At 32.1% G+C, this 20,462-nt stretch overlaps 1 protein-coding gene across 3 annotated transcripts; it reads right to left on the bottom strand.

Moving 5' to 3' along the window:
* Window positions 1–1,914: 1,914 nt before the first annotated feature.
* LOC143071307 (uncharacterized) lies at window positions 1,915–18,913 on the bottom strand. Of its 3 annotated transcripts, none has more exons than XM_076245538.1 (6): window positions 18,677–18,913; window positions 14,230–14,276; window positions 9,019–9,114; window positions 8,676–8,696; window positions 5,723–5,954; window positions 1,915–4,066 (listed from the first exon to the last, which is right to left on the bottom strand). In XM_076245538.1, exons 3-6 carry the CDS (start codon window positions 9,110–9,112, stop codon window positions 3,814–3,816), a joined length of 600 nt encoding a protein of 199 aa, XP_076101653.1. In that variant the 5' UTR covers window positions 9,113–9,114; window positions 14,230–14,276; window positions 18,677–18,913; the 3' UTR covers window positions 1,915–3,813. The 3 variants fall into 3 exon arrangements, with proteins under 3 accessions (XP_076101653.1, XP_076101652.1, XP_076101654.1); XM_076245537.1 differs by lacking the exon at window positions 18,677–18,913 and adding an exon at window positions 16,796–16,885; XM_076245539.1 differs by lacking the exons at window positions 14,230–14,276; window positions 18,677–18,913 and adding an exon at window positions 10,004–10,096.
* Between the last annotated feature and the right edge of the window lie 1,549 nt (window positions 18,914–20,462).

Consider the following 20,462-nt stretch of genomic DNA (forward strand, 5'->3'; position numbering starts at 1 on the left):
TTGAATTTTTGAAATACTAAGGCTTTCCTACCTCAGGAATAGATTACCTTAGCTGTATTTGGCCACAATTTTAGGATTTTGATCCTCAATGATCTTCTCCTGCCTTTTTAACATTTTTTTATTCGAGCGTCTTTTGAAGACGAAACGCGCGTCTGGCGCGAATATTAAATTTCAATCCTGGTATCTATGATGAGTTTATATGCAAAGCTAAACCAATATTACGACAAAAGTAACACTTTTTATATATTTCCCTAGGTTTTAGTTTGTTATCCTGATACCTATTCTCTATTTTGATTTATGACTTTTGAACAGCGGTATACTACTGTTGCTTTTTTCAAACATTCGAACACAAAACGCGCGCCCCTTCTCCAAAAGACCGTTTTCAATTTTCATCGGAGTTGGGTAATTTTGTTTTTTTCTTCTTTTAACATTCTTAAAAAAATCTTTCCTGAATACGCGACTCTACACTAGAGTTGATGTGAATGCAGTCATAGGACTACAAATATTTCAATCCTTTATGGGTTGATTTAAAATACATATATAAGTAAGCAATAAATAAGGTTGTTAAATTTGATAGATGCTTTTTTTTGCTTCTTTGTTAAATATTTGTTTGTTTTTGTTCTAATTGAGATTGTGACACAGTGATGACTGCTGTACTCCTATTTTGACAAATTTACCTATTATGTCTGTTTTGTTCACGCATCGTTGTCAATATAATGGAATTTGATGGAATTGTCATACACATGAGAATTTTAGCGCTATAAAACCAGGTTCAATCCTGTACCAAGTTAGGAATATGGCCTTTGCTGTCCATTCGTTTGATGTGTTTTATCATTTGATTTTACCATTTGATTAGGAACTTACCATTTTGAATTTTCCTCGGAGTTCAGTATTTTGTGATTTTACTATTTTAACGTAAAGATAACGTTGAACTCAACCTACAAGATGCAGTAGAATGAATGTTGTCATTCTGAATCGACATATACTAGCCGCGAATTAATTTATTCTACAGATCTTGACGGACGCTCCACATCAGCATATACGTGTTGCGTAACGGGAGAATCCATTGCAGATAATGTATAGGGTTCTTGATACTGATACTGATGGTAAAATTTGGCTAGATTTTAAATCTGGATTTTATGAATAATATTAGTTTTCCTATAGTCTTCTAGAGTTGAAGCCTTCCTCTGGTGCAGCATATTTATGAGTTAAGACAAAGACATAGCTTAGTTTTATTATGATGATGTCCTTCTTAAACATTGACGGAAAGGTTAAAAGAACTAAACACTTATCATTTTATTTACGAGCTAGTCGTTATATACCACGAACTGTTCGATAATTGCGATATCGAAAGTCTCATTGTTCACTACTTATAATTTTTGGCCCTTGGTGCTCTTCAATTTCGTATTTTATTTGGTTTTTTATGTTTTTAGAGCGGCCCTGATGAGTCTTTAGCTGACGAAACGCGCGCATAATTTTAATCCCGGAATACTTGATGAGTTTGTATTATGATAGCACTATATTTCTGGACCCACATGTGAACTGTCAATGCAAAATTCTTTTTATAGATTGCTTGCTTTGAGATTTACAATTGAATGTAATGATGGCCATCATGGAAATGTGTGGTGTAACTGTTTGATGCAAAAATAACAGACATGGTTACTCTTTTATATTTTCCTATAATATCGAAACAGATGTTTTTGTAAAACGAACAGAAATGACTTCTATCTGATTATATCATCTCAGGAATAACAGTCTATCACCCAGTGGTAGTAATTAAGCCGTTGCCACTGTAATACTATGACATTTTTTTTAAAATTAAATTGTCTTGCATCAAGCCACTGAAGGCTATTAAGCATTGGAGCTACAGAGCAAAAATAAATATCCAAATCATAACCCATTAACCATAGACAATAAATTGGAAAATTTATTTGGAAAATCAGAGACAATAATTCAATTATCTAGTTTTTACATTTCCCAGCGAATTAGAACTCATTGCCATTTACGTTTTATATGTTTAAAGACTGGACTTTAAACAAAATTTTCAGCATGAATTGGTAAATTGTAATAAAAAGATACATAAAAAAGAAAAAAAAAACAAAGAATATATTAAAAACAATAAACCTGACAATAATTACAAAGTTCTTTACTTTTATAAGAATTATATGAAGGTGCGAATGATATTTTGAGTTTATTGAGTGTATTTAGCTGGGGTCTCACATTCACGATTTTTACTGCACTCCTTGACAGGACCGTTCCCGATTAAAATTTTTCAAAAGTCTGATCAAGATCCTGTGAATCGTGGATGTAAATTCAAACTTTAATTAAAATTTGTAAAACAAATAATTTAATCACGACAACAATCAGATATTGTTCATGAAGCGTCGATATTCAACCGTTTCCAAGCGAATTTATCCCTATAAAGCCGTTCTCAATCCGCTTCTAATCTAATTTGTATCTTTCGCCTGGTAAAATTCGAACAAGTCTGTCCCGACTGCGTCCTGATCCTACGGAATGTAATCCGACAGAGATCAGACAGTGACCAGACAGTGAACCGACGCTGACGGAAGGTATCTGTTCGAAGACTGTCGGCATACTCGGGATGATCAGGTACTTATTGAACGTAATCCTATCACAGTCCGCTTTATCGCATTGCAAATGGGTTTGTCTGGTCTCAGTCGTATTGTATTATGTAATAAAATTAATGGTACCAATTTTCTTGCACCAGATGCGCATTTCGACAATACATGTCTCTTCAGTGATGCTCGTGGTCAAAGTATATGAAATCCAAAGCGTATATAAAAGATGAAGAGCTATAATCCGAAAGGTCCAAAAAGTATAGCCAAATCCGTGAAAAGAATCAGAGCTTTGCATGAGGGAGATACATTCCTTAATTTATAATAGTTTCTATCATTTTGTAACAGCAAATTTTGATAACACAATAAATCCGTATTTTCACGACATTCGGTACTGGCTGGTGATACCCTCGGGGACTAATAGTCCACCAGTCATTGTCGGGACTTTGACGTGGGTATCATTGACGAATTTCGTATTAATAACGGGACTGTTCCGGAACGGTTTTGGCAAAAACGGTTCGCAATCGACAAGATCTGAATGCAATCTGGACTCAATCGGCAGAAAAACAGCAATGAAAAATTTCTCCAGATCATTCCTGTTCCACAGAACACCGTCCAGAATACACAGAACATTGTTAAGATTTTGATCCGATACAGCAGAATCTGTCACGACATAGGCACGATTGTAATCCAACTAGACAAAATCGGCTGAGTTTTCCCTAACGTTACGGGACGCACCTAACTATCGGGGTGCTTTGCCGAACTATTCGGACCCTACCCGATCCGTAGGAATCTGTTACGAACTTAAATGTTCAGACAATGATAGGGCATTCCAGATAAACGAGGATGCATATCCGACTTTTTCCCTTTTGGTGTCGAATCGTTGTCTGATCTCAAACGGGAGCAAAAATCGGCAATGTGTGAACCCCGCAGTAGAAGAGATTGAGATTCTGCAGTTTCAATTACAACGGTAATTGTTCTGTTAACTTATGTGTCCTTATTTCAAAGGAATTATATGAACGTTTCATTAATATCAAATATCTCAATATGTTGTTGCAATTCCGTTTCTGAAAATCTGTTGTAAGCACAAATTCAGTATGTTGTTTTGGTTTCCATATTCATCGGATAGATATGCTAGAAAAAATGTATGAAAAGGGTTATAAGTTTATATAGCTCTACTTAGAACCAATAACGAGGTGCGCAATCGATCACCAAAAATGTAAGTATTATAGTTTTCTCAAAATACACTATATCTATGAATATCTATTGAAGTATTATTAAATCTTTTCCATGAAACAATTTCAGATTTCCACTCCGGAGATACAAAGTGTCTTGAAGATTTATATTTTTCTTCTCTAGTTTTCGGTCGATGAGTATCAGCGTGTCGGAAGAACGTATCGTTGTTCACACATGGGGCTGTAATAAATTTACGGATTGGTGGAGTAGATGGACGAATCGTAACTGTATATGTTGGTCTAGGGGTTTTATTTCTGAAATAGAAAAGTACAGAATAAATCTAAAATTTAAGATATAACTAAATGTCATTTCTGCATGTCTGTGTGAATATTGATTGGCTGCAGATTAATTACTGTACTATGATTTCAGTAATGAAGAAAAGACCAGACGCTCGCGCAAGAATTTCCCCGTTCTCACACAAATCTTTTCCAAATCTTTTTTCAAAAGAAAAATATTGAACCTGGTTTTATAGATAGCTAAACCTCCCAATTGTATGACTTTGTATGACTCTTAAACAGCGGTTTACTACTGTTGCCTTTATTTAATAGGTCTGTCTTTCAATGTTTAGATATTTGAGCGTTTTTGAAATTTGTCAATCCAGATTATCGCTTTGAATGCACTTAATGTATATAAAAAAAGTAAAATCACAAAAATACTGAACTCCGAGGAAAATTCAAAACGGAAAGACCACAATGAAATGGCAAAATCAAAGGATAAAACATATCAAACGAATGGACAAAAACTCATATTCCTGATTTGGTACAGGCATTATCAAATGTAGAAAATGGGGGGTTGAATCTGGTTTTATAGCGCTAAAGCTCTCACTTGTATGACAGTCGCATCAAATTCCATTATATTTACTACGATGCATGAATACCCCCAGACATAATAGGTAAAATTGTCAAAAAAGGGGTATAGCAGTCATCACCGTGTTCAATTATAACAAAAACAAACAAATGTTTGACAAAGAAGCACAAAAAAGCATCTATCAAATTCAACAACGACATGCATTGCTTACTTATATATTTATCTTAAATCAACCCATACAAGATTGAAAGATTTGAAGTCCTGTGACTGTATGGCAAGGTTCACATCAACTCAACTGTAGACTTGCGTGTTTGACGTCAGAATGTAGACGTCACACAGGAAGCGATATAAAATAATGTGTCGTTCAAAGTATTTTCAAAGTTATAATTATAATCATTTCCTTACAAATCTATCGTAAAGGATGATTCACGCAACAAATTGGTAGTCTTAAGTTATTCATATCGAATTAGCACTTTATAAACAGAGAATAGACATACGAAACACAGATGTTCATTTGATACAACTTTCAGAGTACAGTATTTGACGCCATATACAACAAACTTGCACAGCAGTAACATTTCAATCAAGGAACTGCTTATGCAGATCTATATACAATGTCTTGATTCAATCGAGTTTATAATCTCTTTATATTATCATAAGCACAAATCAGCTATTTACATAATACATAAATATAGGGTAGTTTACTTTATAAAATAGAAGTTTAATATATCTACTGCTTTGGTCCGTATGAGCGTAAATAACAAATAACATGTTGATATATAAGTTGACAGATAGAGTCAGGTAAAAACATATCAAACGTGTTTCCGCACTTTAGTCGGATTTTTGACCCTTGGACACTTTCTTCAATTCCATCCTCAATTTTATTATTTTTAGATACTAACATGAAAAGTAATTAAGATTAAAACATCAAAACCTAAAGTTTGGAGAACGATATCACGCTTTACAATGTTTGGATAAGGTTTCGGATTTTCAAATATTTTGAGCTAGAACATCACTCAAGGGGATATCAATTATCGCAATGCGCATAGTATGAGTAAAATTGGCACCGAAAGTAACATGTTCATATACTCATCTAAACAAACCTCTTTGAAACCTCTGCACTCCACTGACGTTCGAAACTTTTTCTTTTATCTGCTGCTCTCCTTTTATCCTCGTCTGACATCCAGTAATTTGGATCTGCACTTTTACAGTGAACCTGTCTGTTATCCATTTGGTGTCTTAGCAATGAAATAGGAAATTGACGAACAGATAGTCTTTCCCCTAACTTCTCATTTCCACGTGCATTGACCCAAGCTTGTCTAACTTCAGAAGTTGCTTAAAAAAGAAATGACATGTTAATTAAATAGGAATAACTAATAAAGTTTACTGTAAACCACATCATCAGTTTTTCGACAAATTAAGATTTTATTTACAAAACAACCAATTCCGACACCAGCAAAAGTTATAAAATCAGCAAGCGCTGATCTTAAAAAACATTCTCCCCCCAATCAATATGTATATTATCTGCGATACCATTATAACTGTTGATAAAAATGTACGTCTTATCTTAACTTATTTGCTACAGGTAATATAAATCTTCTGTGTTGATTATTTCTGTCGAACAATCAGAATTTAGACGATTATCACAAGGACTCTGAGGCAAATTATTTATATCCTTTTTTTCTTGAATTGTATTTATACTATTGTCGAAACATCTCCAAACGTTTTGTGTAAATAAAGCAAAATGTGTCATGTGACCACACTAGACGAAGCACTTTAAATAAAATAATACGGTAATGCATCTTTGTACGTCTTTTGTTTCCACGAAACTGACAGCAATGAAAAACATGAAAAGTAATTCATTTCTCTATTTAAGATGGAAGCTAACTAGTATACTCTAAAGATTTTTACAATTTTTATTTTTACAAAAATACATGAAATAAGATCGGTTACTCATACATTGTGTATGTTGAGAGCAATGTTGATAACATATTGCCAACATTAATTGAAACACGACTGTAATCAAAATGAATTACCGTGTTATGTGGTATTGATTTTACTCATTGTTGAATGTAGTACTGTAACTTCTATGTCATTTTGTTATCATCTGGTCAAGAGTTGTGTCAATCAAATATTATTTTATCATTTCTATTACTTGTATCTAGAAGGCTATATATTACATACTTGCGATAAAATTTTAGTTTAGGAATCACTTTACTACTCATATTTAAAGAAACATATTTTCAAAAGGAGATTGATTGACATGAGGCATTATCTAAACACTGAAATTTCAAAAATGATCAAATTCTTCAATCAATTCAAACTTATGTATGTATATGTTGTGTACACGTTGTAATGTTGTACAAATTATAATTTATAAAAAAAATTTGTACAAGTTATCAGTGTTTCATGAACCGCTCAACACAACTGTATGATGCAAGCACACAGTCTTTTGTTTTTCTTATTTCTGTGAATTTTCCACATCTACATGATACAGTCTATACTAAGCATCGATGCAAAAACAAAAAAACATTATAAGAACACGAAAAGACTTTTTATGGATATGATTTTGGTATAAGATAAAAAATAAAATTAGAATTTAAACCATTCGGTTATCCTCATTTCCAGTTTGAGGACGGAGAGAATATCACTAAATGTTAAGTTAAAGTATATAAATTTGAATTTAAGACAGTAAACTGATATACTTTAATCACTTGTTGCAAGAAGGTAGATGTAAAAATACTTATAACTTGTACAAAAACCCCGTACAAATTTAATTTGTACAAAATTACATCTTGTACACAACATCAACATGTAAGGTAACGATTATTTAACAGGTTTTTGCATCGTTTTTTCCCTCAGAATTTTTTTCTCGTATCACCTTATCATCAATTTTGTTTGTTAGTCAAATTAACATTGAATATAATGGCAAGCATTCTAAAACAGAACTTTCCTTCCTTCTCTCTCATAGACATATTTTTTTCTAAAGCACAAGCCCTTCAGGGCATACGATACAGTTTTGATCCCGTATTTACATTTTGATGAAAATTTGCATGTAGATGATTTTTTATCTGCTATAAAAAATATACCTTCATGTGCTAATGTTTTAGTAAGTTGAGGTTCAAATTTTAGATATTTCCTCAAAATACGGTTTGTAGACGTATTTTTCCTTTAGATAGAAATACATTTTGTTTTAAAAGATAAATACGAGCTGTTTTTTTTTTTTTTTAATTATTTGTAATTTATGTGTTAAATAGTTATTGCATAAATTTGTACATTTTATTTTTAGAAATAACTTAAATTATTATAACTCAAATATTCATGAATGTAGAAAAACCCGTCATTTGTTGCTTTATATTAATCAAATTTAAAAAAAAATGTACTATTTACGTTTTCATGAAAATTGATACTCATAATCTTCTTACGTAATCAAAACAAATTTCATTTAAAAAAAGAGGGGTTTATGAACTCGTTTTAAAGTTAAATCAGTTTGAATGATAAAAATCAGCCGATAACTGCATCTTTTCCCGATAAGTCGACGCGTTTGACGTCGCGAAAAATAGCAATTTACGTTAGCAACGTCATTACCACCCCTGTAACTGTATCGTATGCCCTTAAATGTTTGTTTCCTTAGACACAGAATATGACAACAGTTTAGAAAAGGAACATTGGGATATGACTAAGATGGCAAATCATGATAAAATAAAAGATATCATATTGAAAATAAATGGCCATCTTATAAATGAGTTTTTAGTAAAATGCATAGGTACATATATGAACCAATGCCTAAAAAAATACTTTACTCGTTTTGACATCTTTGAAGCAAAATATTTGTTTTTAATAAGGCCTTGACTCATATCTTAATATTTATATGAAGTTCTCACTATAAGAATATACTAGCCAATTATAAGCATTTGACTTTGATTTAAAAGTATACAGATATAGGACATAACGTTGACAAAACGTCACAGTACAAATAAAAGCTAAATGGTTTATGAACAATGGTAAACATTCAAATGAATAGCTCTAAAAAGCAACAGGATAAACTAGCCTTACCTCTTTTGGCTGAGTAGGATTCTGAAATTATCGGCAAATTCGATTGAGAAAATATGATGCACAGTTGATGTGTTGTAATATTCACACATTCATATCATTAATAAAGTTTAAAAAAAACAATAATGGTTAACTTGCAGAGTGCAATATAATTTTTGGGTGTATGCATGTATCTTTTTAATTGTTTTTAATTTTTTAGGTGTGAAATATTTTGCCCAAACCTTTTAGAATTATCTTTTTTTATAATCTACTTGAAGACGATAACCTCTTTTTCAAAAACACACTAAAGCTGTAGATATTTATTTCATTGTATTTGGTTCATACGAATATATGATACTTTACTTACTGTACTGCCTGTCATATTTTAGAGGTAACGGAAATGGTTTCATTCCTTCCGGAATGTGAAATCCGAATGGTGTAGATGTAGGTCTACAAGACATTCCTGAAATGTCAAAATTTACAATTATTATTTTATAATGACTAGTCATACACGAGACATTTTAAGTGGAAGCAGATATCAACACCATACTGTCCGTTTATTTGTCGGTTGAAATTATAGACCATAGCGATACCCCGATACAAATAAATCATCAGAATTTCTATGCAATCTTTTGTCGTTCGCAAGGTTGCTTATCATGGTTGTTCAGGCCTTTAGATGTTTTCATATCAGATGTGGTGAGAATGTGGTATGAGTGACAGTTAGACAACTCTCCATCCAAGTCACAATAGTTAAATCTATATATAAAAAAAGAGAAACGAGAAAAACTTAGGAACCTTACTAACAAACGATAACATCCGCAACTTCTAAAAAATAATTTAGTATGCTTTATGATGTTTAAACATAGAATGCATGTCAAAGTACGAGGCTATCTGATAAAAATAGGTCTTTATGTTGATAATATCGGCGATAGCACAGATTTCCCTTGTGTGTCTAAATATAATATGATGCATATACATTGAATGCAATTTTGAAGTCTCGGAAAAACACTAAATTTAACAGTATATAAAGAAAGAATAAATTGACAAACGGACATACTAGTTGCTAATTCCTCTACCCCATCGTGTCATGTGGCATAGCGATAAAATGTTAGTAACAATAATTTGATAAAACACCAAAACTTAATTGGTATACTTAAATTTTGGACGTAACACGAAAACTTAATTGATATACTTACATTTTGAACGTAACACGAAAACTTAATTGGTATACTTACATTTTGTACGTAACACTAAAACGTAATTGATATACTTACATTTTGGACGTAACACGAAAACTTAATTGGTATACTTACAATTTAGACGTTACACGAAAACTTAATTGGTATACTTACATTGTGTACGAAACAAAGTTAACAACGTGTTTACAACCTTTCAAATATCAACTTTATTCCGATTCTATCGAGGGGGTCGGGGTTCATAGACAGTCGATAAGGAGGTAAAAATTATGTAATTTTGAGTAATTTTTATATGAAAAAAAAATATTACATAAATATGTTGATGTTTATATTTAATTATCATTTTAATTTTCAGTTGTCATAAATGTAATATTTTGATATATCGATTTCCCTTAAAATTATAAGACCCCCAACGCTGACATACATTTAAAATATGAACAATATTTACAGTTGATATAAAGATAACTTCAATATAATAGGTAGTCTAGTACAGTTTAAAAGAATACACATGATTGTTTTTGAGATAATATTTTGTATGGTTTATTATTGTTTGTTCCCCATTACACAATTAAATTAAAATTATATAAAAATGTACAAATAAAACCTGGGGCCGTGTCAACGAAGCTGTCCTAGGACTAAGACATGTCTTAGGATGGTCTTAGGACACGTCTTAGTCCTAAGTCCGGTTAACGAAAGTCTCCTAAAATAAGATATGTCCTAAATTTGGTCCTAAAGTTAGGATATACAATTAGATGTCTTAGGATAGTCCTAAAGGTTACATCGTCCTAAAACGTAATAAAAACAACAAATATGGCATAAACTCAATACTAAAAATACTAATACAATATTAAACTATCATTAGATAAAATAAATTAAAAAAAATATTGTTAAATGTTTGTTAAAGATTTAATTGTATTATATTAAATTATTTCGTGCTGCCTTTTTTGAACTATAAGCAACATATTTTAAATAGTTCAAATATGGGGAAAAGTTTACTTCTTGTTTACCTATTCCTGATTCGATACAAGTAATGAAATCGAGTGGACCTAAGGACAAAACTAGTTTATGTACCAAAATTGCAGCACGAATATCACAAAGTTTTGTGACCATTTACTTTTATTTTCGTATTAAATTCATTTATATCTTTTATCATATTTAATAACGTATTTATTAGTAAATTTCCGTAAAAACTTTAACTTTTATTTTGCGTTAATTGTTTTCTATATAAGAGTCATCCTCCCTCTCTTTACATATGTCCTAAAATACGATTCAATCTATGTCATACAAATCTCTACATGTATTTTCAATTAAATAAATTTGTTAGGATGGTCCTAGGACCATCGTAGTTAGGACTGTCCTAAGACAGCTTTGTTTTACATCCTAAGACATGTCTCAGACACGTCCTAAGACCATCCTAAATAATGTCCTAAGACCTATCTTAGGACATGTCCTAGGATACTTTCATTGACACGGCCCCTGGTCATTTGTCAGTAACCAATATCAATAAGTTCTAAATTGAGTAACGGATTTCGTTGGAATTTAAAAATGTTGTTAACATTGCAAAATCTATTAAAAAACAATAATGTAAAGGTGGTAAATTGTAAAAACACAATATGATCAAACCATATTGGAATAGTTTAGCTTGTTATAAATTACAACATTCTATTTTTAATGAATCATGACACTGAATCAAAAGAATAGAAAAATATATCACTGTATCACTTGGGGCTCTATATATCTTGAATTTCATACATACATTTAATATAATAAAAACACCCCATCAACAAAAAGGGGCTAATAGAATGGTCACCTTGTAAAATCATTGATAGTTTCACAGCCTGTATATTAGAGGTATAGGTAAATAAGACAACAACAAAACGACTCAAAATTGAGTTGAGATCTACTTGGCTGGTTTAAAGAATTTAAAACTAAAATAGAACATTATTTTCAACCCATTTAAGTGCGTAAGATGTAGATTTATTTGATTTAGAATGCGGTTGACAGACGTTTAAAGTAGGTTAAAATGCAAACCTAATAATAAATGAGTACCTCAAATACCTCAATTTCTGCTAAGATAAAGAAAAACGAATAGAATACTATTGCAAAGTTACTGCGAAGTGCAAGCGATTATATTTTTATTTAAAGAAAGGCATGTACACTATTACAGAAATCATATGTGTGTAATCTGGCTGTAAGAAAGAAGTTAAATCACAAAAATACTAAACTTCGAGGAAAATCCAAAACAGAAAGTCCCCAATCAAATGGCAAAACCAAAAGCTAAAACACATTAAACGAATGGATACCAACTGTCCTATTCCTGAATTTGTTTCTAATGAATTACCTTTTATCTAACTTGCTCTGCAAGGAGACCCCTAAGGTAAAAAAAGCTGACATGTTCATGGATATTTGTAACTGATGTATTTTGTAGACAAAACGCACGTCTGGCATACCAAATTACAATCATGGTATCTTTGATAACAATTTCCACCACTGCTGGTGGACGTTTCGTCCCCGAGGGTATCACAAGCCCAGTAGTCAGCACTTCGGTGTTGACATAACACATCTTTTTATAAATTTCCTGATACAAAACTTTGAATTTTTCTAAAAACTAAAGATTTTCTTATCCCAGGAATCGATTACCTTACTCGTATTTGGCACAACTTTTTGGAATTTTTGGTCCTCAATGCTCTTCAACTTTGTACTTGTTTGGCTTTATAACTATTTTGTTCTGAGCGTCACTGATGAGTCTTATGAAGACGAAACACGCGTCTTGCGTATTAAATTACAATCCTGGTACCTTTGATAACAACTATAAGAGTTTTGCTTATTTTCAAATTCACGAATAATGCATAAATGTAAGGCATGTCTTTATGAATGAATATTCAACATTCTTAATCATAGACCCAATCTATGAAATTTATACTATCTCAAAATAAGGATATGCGGTATGATTTCCAATACAATAAATCATAGGCCCGACATACTAAATATGAAACAATTCAATTAAAAAAACAAACAAGCCTAATTTATAACACAGATATTCACGTGACACAAATATGATAGCCAGGAACCAACGGCAATCACTGGGCTCCTCACTTGGGACAGATGCATACCAAATGTGGTGGGGCTAAACATGTTCGTAAGTGCTAAATCCTCCCTATAAACCTAGGAAATGTTATAACTGCACAACATAAGAACAAAATATACACAAAGTTTAATTTATTAGATTGATTCCAATAAAGATAACAGCAAACAAAAACACATACCGGACGTAGCAGGGTATCTATCCATCCCTTATCCCTAACAACAAACAGACACTAAATGAGGATCTGGGAGTACTCGCAGTAACTGAAATCAAGTTCAGAGCAAATAGCAATCAGTATAAAAAACAAATCATGTATCTAAATAAAGGCAACAGTAGTATACTGCTGTTCAAAACTCGTAAATCTATGGGAAAAAAAATCGGGGTAACAAACCAAAACTGAGGGAAACGCATTTAGTATAAGAGGAGAACAACGACACAACATTAAAATGTAACACACACAGAAACGGACTAAGCATTAGACAAAATCTGATGAGAATAACATTATTTCTAATAGATTCTGGGACCTCAGTTGCCGAGTGGTCTAAATAGTTTGTCTAAAGGTCTGTCAACTCTGTTGATGTAAGATAGCATCGCGGTAGTGGCGATGTACGTTCGATCCGATCTTAATTGTTAGGAGTGTGATTTCCTTTTGAAGGTCGGTTCTTAGTTCTCAGTCTATAATAACCAAGAAAAGCTGATCGACTTGTTGGAAATGGTATTAAGTAAAGGCAACAGTAATATACCGCTGTTCGAAATTCATAAATCGATTGAGAAAAAAATAAATCCGGGTTACAAACTAAAAGTGAGGGAAGCACATCAAATATAAGAGCAGAACTACAACAGAAACACAATATTAAAATGTAACACACACAGAAGCGAACTATAATATAACAATGGCAATTTTCCTGATTTGGTAGCGGACATTTTAAGAAAAAAAATGGTGGGTTGAACTTAGTTTCATGGCATGCCAAACCATCCGCTTTTATGGCATTAAAAAAAAAAAAAAAAAAAAAAAAAAAAAAAAAGAAATAATCTTAACAGAATGGGACGATCTTTTGTCATTATCAATTCTTTCAATAAAACTGTCCAGGTATCGGCGAACTCTGCAATACATTATCATAATAAAACTGTCCAGGTATTGGCGAACTCTGCAATACATTATCATAATAAAACTGTCCAGGTATCGGCGAACTCTGCAATACATTATCATGCTATCATTAACCCAACTATTATACTAGAAAATAAATTAGTGAGATGATGTATCAATGTTTAAAAATATGTATGAGAATAAGCTTACTGTGTTTGTATTGAGTTCCTTTTACTTTTATCCAGCCATAGCTTAATCTGAAATATTAAATTATATATTAATAAGCTAGGCGCGATATATTCCCACCAAATTTATATTCCAAATTGTTTTAAACAATATTTTTAATATCAAATTTCACAGCTATGTTTTTCTCATGTAAACAATAATCACTATCGAACAAAAAGAAATATGTAGACCTTTTAATTGTATTGATTTCAATATGAAATTTAATTCAAATGTCTTCTTTCTTTATCAATGGATTTACACAAATGTATGTTATAAGACGCTTCATGATCTTTTTGCGAAGCTTAGCTCATGATATCTGTTTACGTTTTAAAAAATGTGGGATCCACTATTGTTTATAATTGGAATATATTGGAATAACCTTATAAGGGGCACTATTCGATATTCTCTGTCCAAGATCGTCTAAGATCTGTCACCGGCCAGGGGGGGGGGGGGGGGGATGGACAGGCACATTATTGTGGTTTACATTCATTTTACTGCATTTATATAAAGGTGTAAAAAGTACAACGATGGAAATATTAATTATTAATACTTCCATCTTCAATGGTAAAATTGATGATCTGAATGAAATCTTTATGCTACCATCATATCTTAAGACTTAAGCTTGAGAACACCTGTGTATATTTTCTGGTTAGTTCTTTCACTTGGTATTTTCAGTGCAGGGATTTCACTGTGACATATATATATAAAAAAAGAAGCTCAACCTAATACTTCTTATCAAAAGTTGGCGTTGTATAAAACAAGTGAACTTATACAGGTTGTACTTATTGTATAGAAAAAAAAATATTTCCATAAAATATAAAGGAAACACTCATAAACCTTGAAACAATATTTAAAAATCTTTTGATAATTTATAGAATGAATGACTATTATAGAATCAATATAGCTAATCTAATCACAATTTCCTTTTAAATTGATACGAAACAAACAAATTTGAAGGGCATTTCACACAAAAGTATTGATTTAGATAGACATTTAATTTGAAAAAAGTTGGTTCAAGTTTAATCGATGTGTTTAAGATGTTCTGTGAACCGTACTTGAGATTGGTTTCTTATAAAATTAACTGATTGAAATTTAAAAATATCTTATGAAAAGATTTTATCAAATCAACCGTTTTACATTTTAATTGTTGATAAATGTTGTTTGATCAAGATCATAGGCCATAACATCATGTAACATGTAGACAGTCGCGTGCGGGACTCCGAGACCCGTAAATAGGTACATGTATATAATATAAATCGGCCAAGACCGAGGTCTGTAACCAGTCGATGAATGTCAAATGATAAAAGGAGGGATCCTCTGATTAATGGAGGGTCCATTGAGCGTAGAATCTAATAAAAATCGATCTCAATTATGACATAACAAAAATATTATATACTGAAGCTGCTCAAAGATTTAAAACTATGATCAGGAAAAACTCCATGATTTCATTTTTCCTTTGGTGAAATTCTCATTTGTTGCACTTGGAAGGAAAATGTTGTCTACAAAAGGTTATGACTTCTACGTATCTTTTAACGGTTAACCAGAATATGTTCAAATCAAATAGATTTTACAATCAGGAGTGTACGCATATATTATATGTAAGCGATTAAGTTAATTTTATGACTTAATAATATCCAATGGGCCGTTACGACTTTTTTTATCAGTGCGCTTTATGAGAGTCTAATCTTACTAAATTATTGTTTTCTCTGTTATATCATACTAGAACAGACCCGCCAACTCGCGGGAATTAAAGCTTGTGAGATTTTGTGTCTGGAGAATTTCAGTAAAATATTTCGTATCTGGAGAATTTGAGAAAAAGTATCAAAATTCATAGGTACTGGGAAACAGTTTAAGTTCTCTCCCTTGTTTCCAATGTCCGTTATTTGTTTCTGTTAAATTTTAACTATGAACTTCTTCTCCTAGACGATCACTGCTATATATTATTTGGAGAGTCTTTATCATCGCAATAATTGTTGTCCTGTCCTTGAGTACTCTTATGAAATTTATGCGCAAGTTTAAAACCGGAAGTCCTGTTTGACTTACATTTAAACGCGAAAATGCGGACATTTTAATAAAAGCTTGGTTGAAAGTATGCTAACTATTTTATTAGGCTGAATTATTAAAGTGAATTTAATTTTCTATTAACTATTAATTCTATAAAGTTTCTTCTCCCTGGCGATCACTGCTATATTATAAAGAGAGTCTCTGTATATTATAGTAGTATATTATAATAATCATAGTATACATGGGGATGATGCAGATAAACGTGAAAATAATTGTCTTGTCCCCGTCCGAGTACTTATGAAAAATGTGTGTCAGTTAAAACCGAGGTATAATAACAGTGGTTCTTACGATATAAATACCACGATGTGGACAACGCTCTGATGCGCTTATTTGTTTATCATTTTTTTTTTATCTATCATACGATTGGTTATCAATGTTAAAACTGGTAGTCATGTCCGACTTAAAAGTCGGTTTGATGACAGAAACTCAATGCTATATTGTATAGAGAGTCTCTATATATTATAATAGTATATAAATCATAGTATACCTGCAGAAAAACGCAAAAGTAATTGTCCTTTCCCCGTCCGAGAACTTATGAAAATAATATGTGTAAGTTAAAACCGAAGTATAATAGTAGTGGTTCATACGATATAAAAACCACGATATGGACAACGATCTGACTGATTGTTTATTTTTCAGTTTTGTTATCTATCATACGATTGGTTCTCAATGTTAAAACCGGAAGTTATGTGTGACATGAAAGTCGGTTTGATGACGGAAGCAATATTCGGACGCCTTAATTTTCATTTTTCTCCCAAAATAACCCAAACTGAATAGTCATAAGAATAGATGGCAAATGCGACTATGCATGGTACCTATAGGCCACAGAGGCATGATGATTAATTTATTGTGGGAGGAAGAGAAGCGACACACAAAATGAGGTCTTCTCGTTCAATAGTATAGATATGCATGTAAGTGAATAGTCATTTATAATTTGTTGATAGATCTCAAGGGTTGACTTTAGTATAGAAATATAGTCATCTGGATATCTTTCTAGCGAAAAAAAGGCATGTTAAAGAGAGTCCATCGTTTGAGTATGCATGTTAAAATTAGGAACGTGGACGAAATATTCGATGCCTCGTTCTGGAGTTTTTCACGCTCTCTGCAATTTAAAGAAATCTTTCACCTTCTTTGAGGAGGCCGTAGTGAACCTGTTGTTTTTCTACCTAGTACACACAACATTTCTTCATTTTCCAGAAACAGTCTGATTTCAAATTTTGTATTTACAATAATTTAAAAAAAAATAAAAATCCTGTATGTATACATATGCATGAAATATGTGCCACTGGATGGAAGACAATATGCATGAAATATATGCCACTAGAAGTTATGAAACACTCATTTTGTTTGTTCAAAAATATCCCGGATTGTGACAGTTGATGATTGATATAACTTAAGAATTGAATGAAAGGTGTTGCTTAAAGAGAAGAAGATACTCGTTTGTTAATCTTGTTTTCTCACTCTGTTGGTTATTTGGACGACTTAAGATTTTACCCTTTTCTCACTTCAGTAAATTGCCTTCATATTTCAGAATATCAGCCAATTTAATCTAAAAAGAATAGACGACAATTTACTTATTTTATCTTTTGTTTTTACTGAAATATATAATTTTGAATTTTATCTATTGCAAACAGCAAAGGAGAAGTCTGAGCGTGACAAATCAAATCATGGGAAAACGACACAAGACAAGTTTACAAAACACTAATTAATTAAAAAATTAAAAGTAATTTACAATCGGGGGAGTAATAGGTGCTCCGGAAGGGTATCAATATTCTGCTTTAAATGATTTACATATTAAAGAGTTTGTCGTGTTGTCCATGGTAACCATAACTTCTTTGTACAGTTAGAGGCTGTGTGATAATGCAAAACTTAAAACAGGTAACCAAAACAGGTAACCTGTTTATAAGAATATCAACAAATTAATTCACTGCATTGTTTATAGATATAGGGAGATGTGGTATGAGTGCAAATAAGACAACTCTCCATCCAAGAAACAATTTTTAACTTTTTTGGATTCGAGCGTCACTGATGAGTCTTTTGTAGACGAAACACGCGTCTGGCGTATAATTATACAAAATTTAGTCCTGGTATCTATGATAAGTTTATTTAGTATGTGTTTTTAAGTAACAAATAGGTCAATTCAATACCTTTTCTAAATAACATTTAGATCATGCCAACTTTCGTCCATAAATTCTTGGTGAAAAATTTGTAATATTTGAGGCACTTTAAAAAGTTTAAACTTAGCCTTAACTTTCTAAAGTATTCATTATTAATGATTTTATTTAAAAAAAAAAAAAAAAAAATCAGGCGAATAGAGTCTAGACTAGCGAACATCATCCCTTACATAATAAAATTATGAAATACTCACTACATGTCGTATATCTATTATCTATCCTTCTTCTATTATTATAATCAGCCTTTGAAATAACAAATTAGCATAAATGATCAAGTTTTGCACTGTATATTTATTGCATGATGTAACGTTATGTGTAGTTCAAATCAAAAGCCAGTGAAATCGAAACTTTAACATGTATTTTCTAAACACTTAGATATATTTCTTTTCAGAAATAAACTCGATATAATCTTTTACAAACAATAAAAGCAGATAAAGATTGCAATGTCAACTTGTATGTCAGATAGGTATAAAGTTTCTATTCATAATTTCAAACGTTTAAAGATTTTCGGTGTATTGAGTTTAATTTATTTGTACATACTTAAATAAAACAGTAGTTTTAATTTAAATATATATTATCGATTTTATATTTCACAATCAAATTTATAATTAATGTTTTAGTCGTTGGTTACAATACCTCGTTTTCGTAACCAATAGTTCCCTTGGTAAAGATTATGGAAACGAAATTATAACAACTGTTATTTCGAGTGTGATTTAGAAGATAATCATCACGGATGAAGTAAATTAACTGAAGAGTATTAAGAGATATATAATGTTCAGGAGGGGTATTTGCGAAAAATACCAGTCGAGAGAATGTTAAATTTCGTGAGCCGTAAGGCGAGGGAAATTTATTCTCAAGACTAGTATTTTTCGCAAATACCCCTCAAGAACATGCTATATCTGTTTAATTACACCGAATGTTATGTTCAAAAACGCATTGATGATCGTGACGTTACAAGCGTCCAGTCGGATAGAGTATTTTTTGGCAAATACCACGACAGAGAAGGTAAAAAAGGCGTATCCTGAACAGATATTATTAGTTACATAGTGTGCTAGTGACCTAATACGGTATATATGGGGTCAGTAAATTCCATATGGGGTGAGAGCGAAGCTCGAATCCCCATATGGAATTTACTGACCCCATATATACCGTATTACGTCACTAGCACACTATGTAACGAATTTATCTTACCGACTATCTTAACCTGTGAAATTAACACTAGTGATTCTCAAAATGAGCAAGTCGTCAATACTGTTAGAACCAAGAAAATACTTCCATTGATCCTACAAAAACAGATGTCAACAATAACGACTTGTAAGGTTTAAATGTGTTTGATGAATTTGTTTCAATCTTAATCATCAATTTCTTCGTCTGTTAGAACTTTTAAGATTTTTTCTCAGTACCGTTTTGTTTTTTATAAAGGGACATAACACCATTACTAACCGTGTATGAAATAAGCCCCTCCCCCTTCTTACCTAATAAGGAATATAAAGGGACGTAACTCCACTACTAACCGTGTATGAGATAAGCCCCGCCTCCCTACTAACCTAATATCAAATATACACGGTTTGCACGCGGACGCTTTTAACCAATCATATTCCTGGAAATGTATAGGAGGTAAGATAAATCATGTTATGGAGGGGTATTTGCGAAAAATACCAGTCAAGGGACTGTGAAATTTCCCGAGCCGCAAGGCGAGGGAAATTCTGTCCCTTGACTGGTATTTTTCGCAAATACCCCTCCATAACATGATATATCTGTTTAATTACACCGAATAGATTTGGATTGAAACTCTCTGTACATGTGCAGATAAATACTATCAAGCTGCAATTCATAAACATGTTGATGCATAATTTAGGGTATAAGTGGATATTATCATAGAACCGCGGGAACTATACATGTTCTAATACGCGTTAGCTCGCTTTCATTATGTAACGTCATATCCGAAATCTTTTGGCGGGAAGCTGCTCGCGAGGGTAA

The sequence above is a fragment of the Mytilus galloprovincialis genome, chromosome 4 (genome assembly GCF_965363235.1).
Source record: "Mytilus galloprovincialis chromosome 4, xbMytGall1.hap1.1, whole genome shotgun sequence".
Classification (NCBI taxonomy): Eukaryota; Metazoa; Mollusca; class Bivalvia; order Mytilida; family Mytilidae; genus Mytilus; species Mytilus galloprovincialis.

Excerpts from the sequence above, each read along its gene's own strand:
- LOC143071307 (XM_076245538.1), bottom strand. The coding sequence starts at position 9,112 with ATGTCTTGTAGACCTACATCTACACCATTCGGATTTCACATTCCGGAA. Across the intron at positions 8,697-9,018 it reads AAAATATGACAGGCAGTACA|AATCCTACTCAGCCAAAAGA; the intron begins GTAAGTAAAGTA and ends CGATAATTTCAG. Across the intron at positions 5,955-8,675 it reads ATCCTACTCAGCCAAAAGAG|CAACTTCTGAAGTTAGACAA; the intron begins GTAAGGCTAGTT and ends TTCTTTTTTAAG.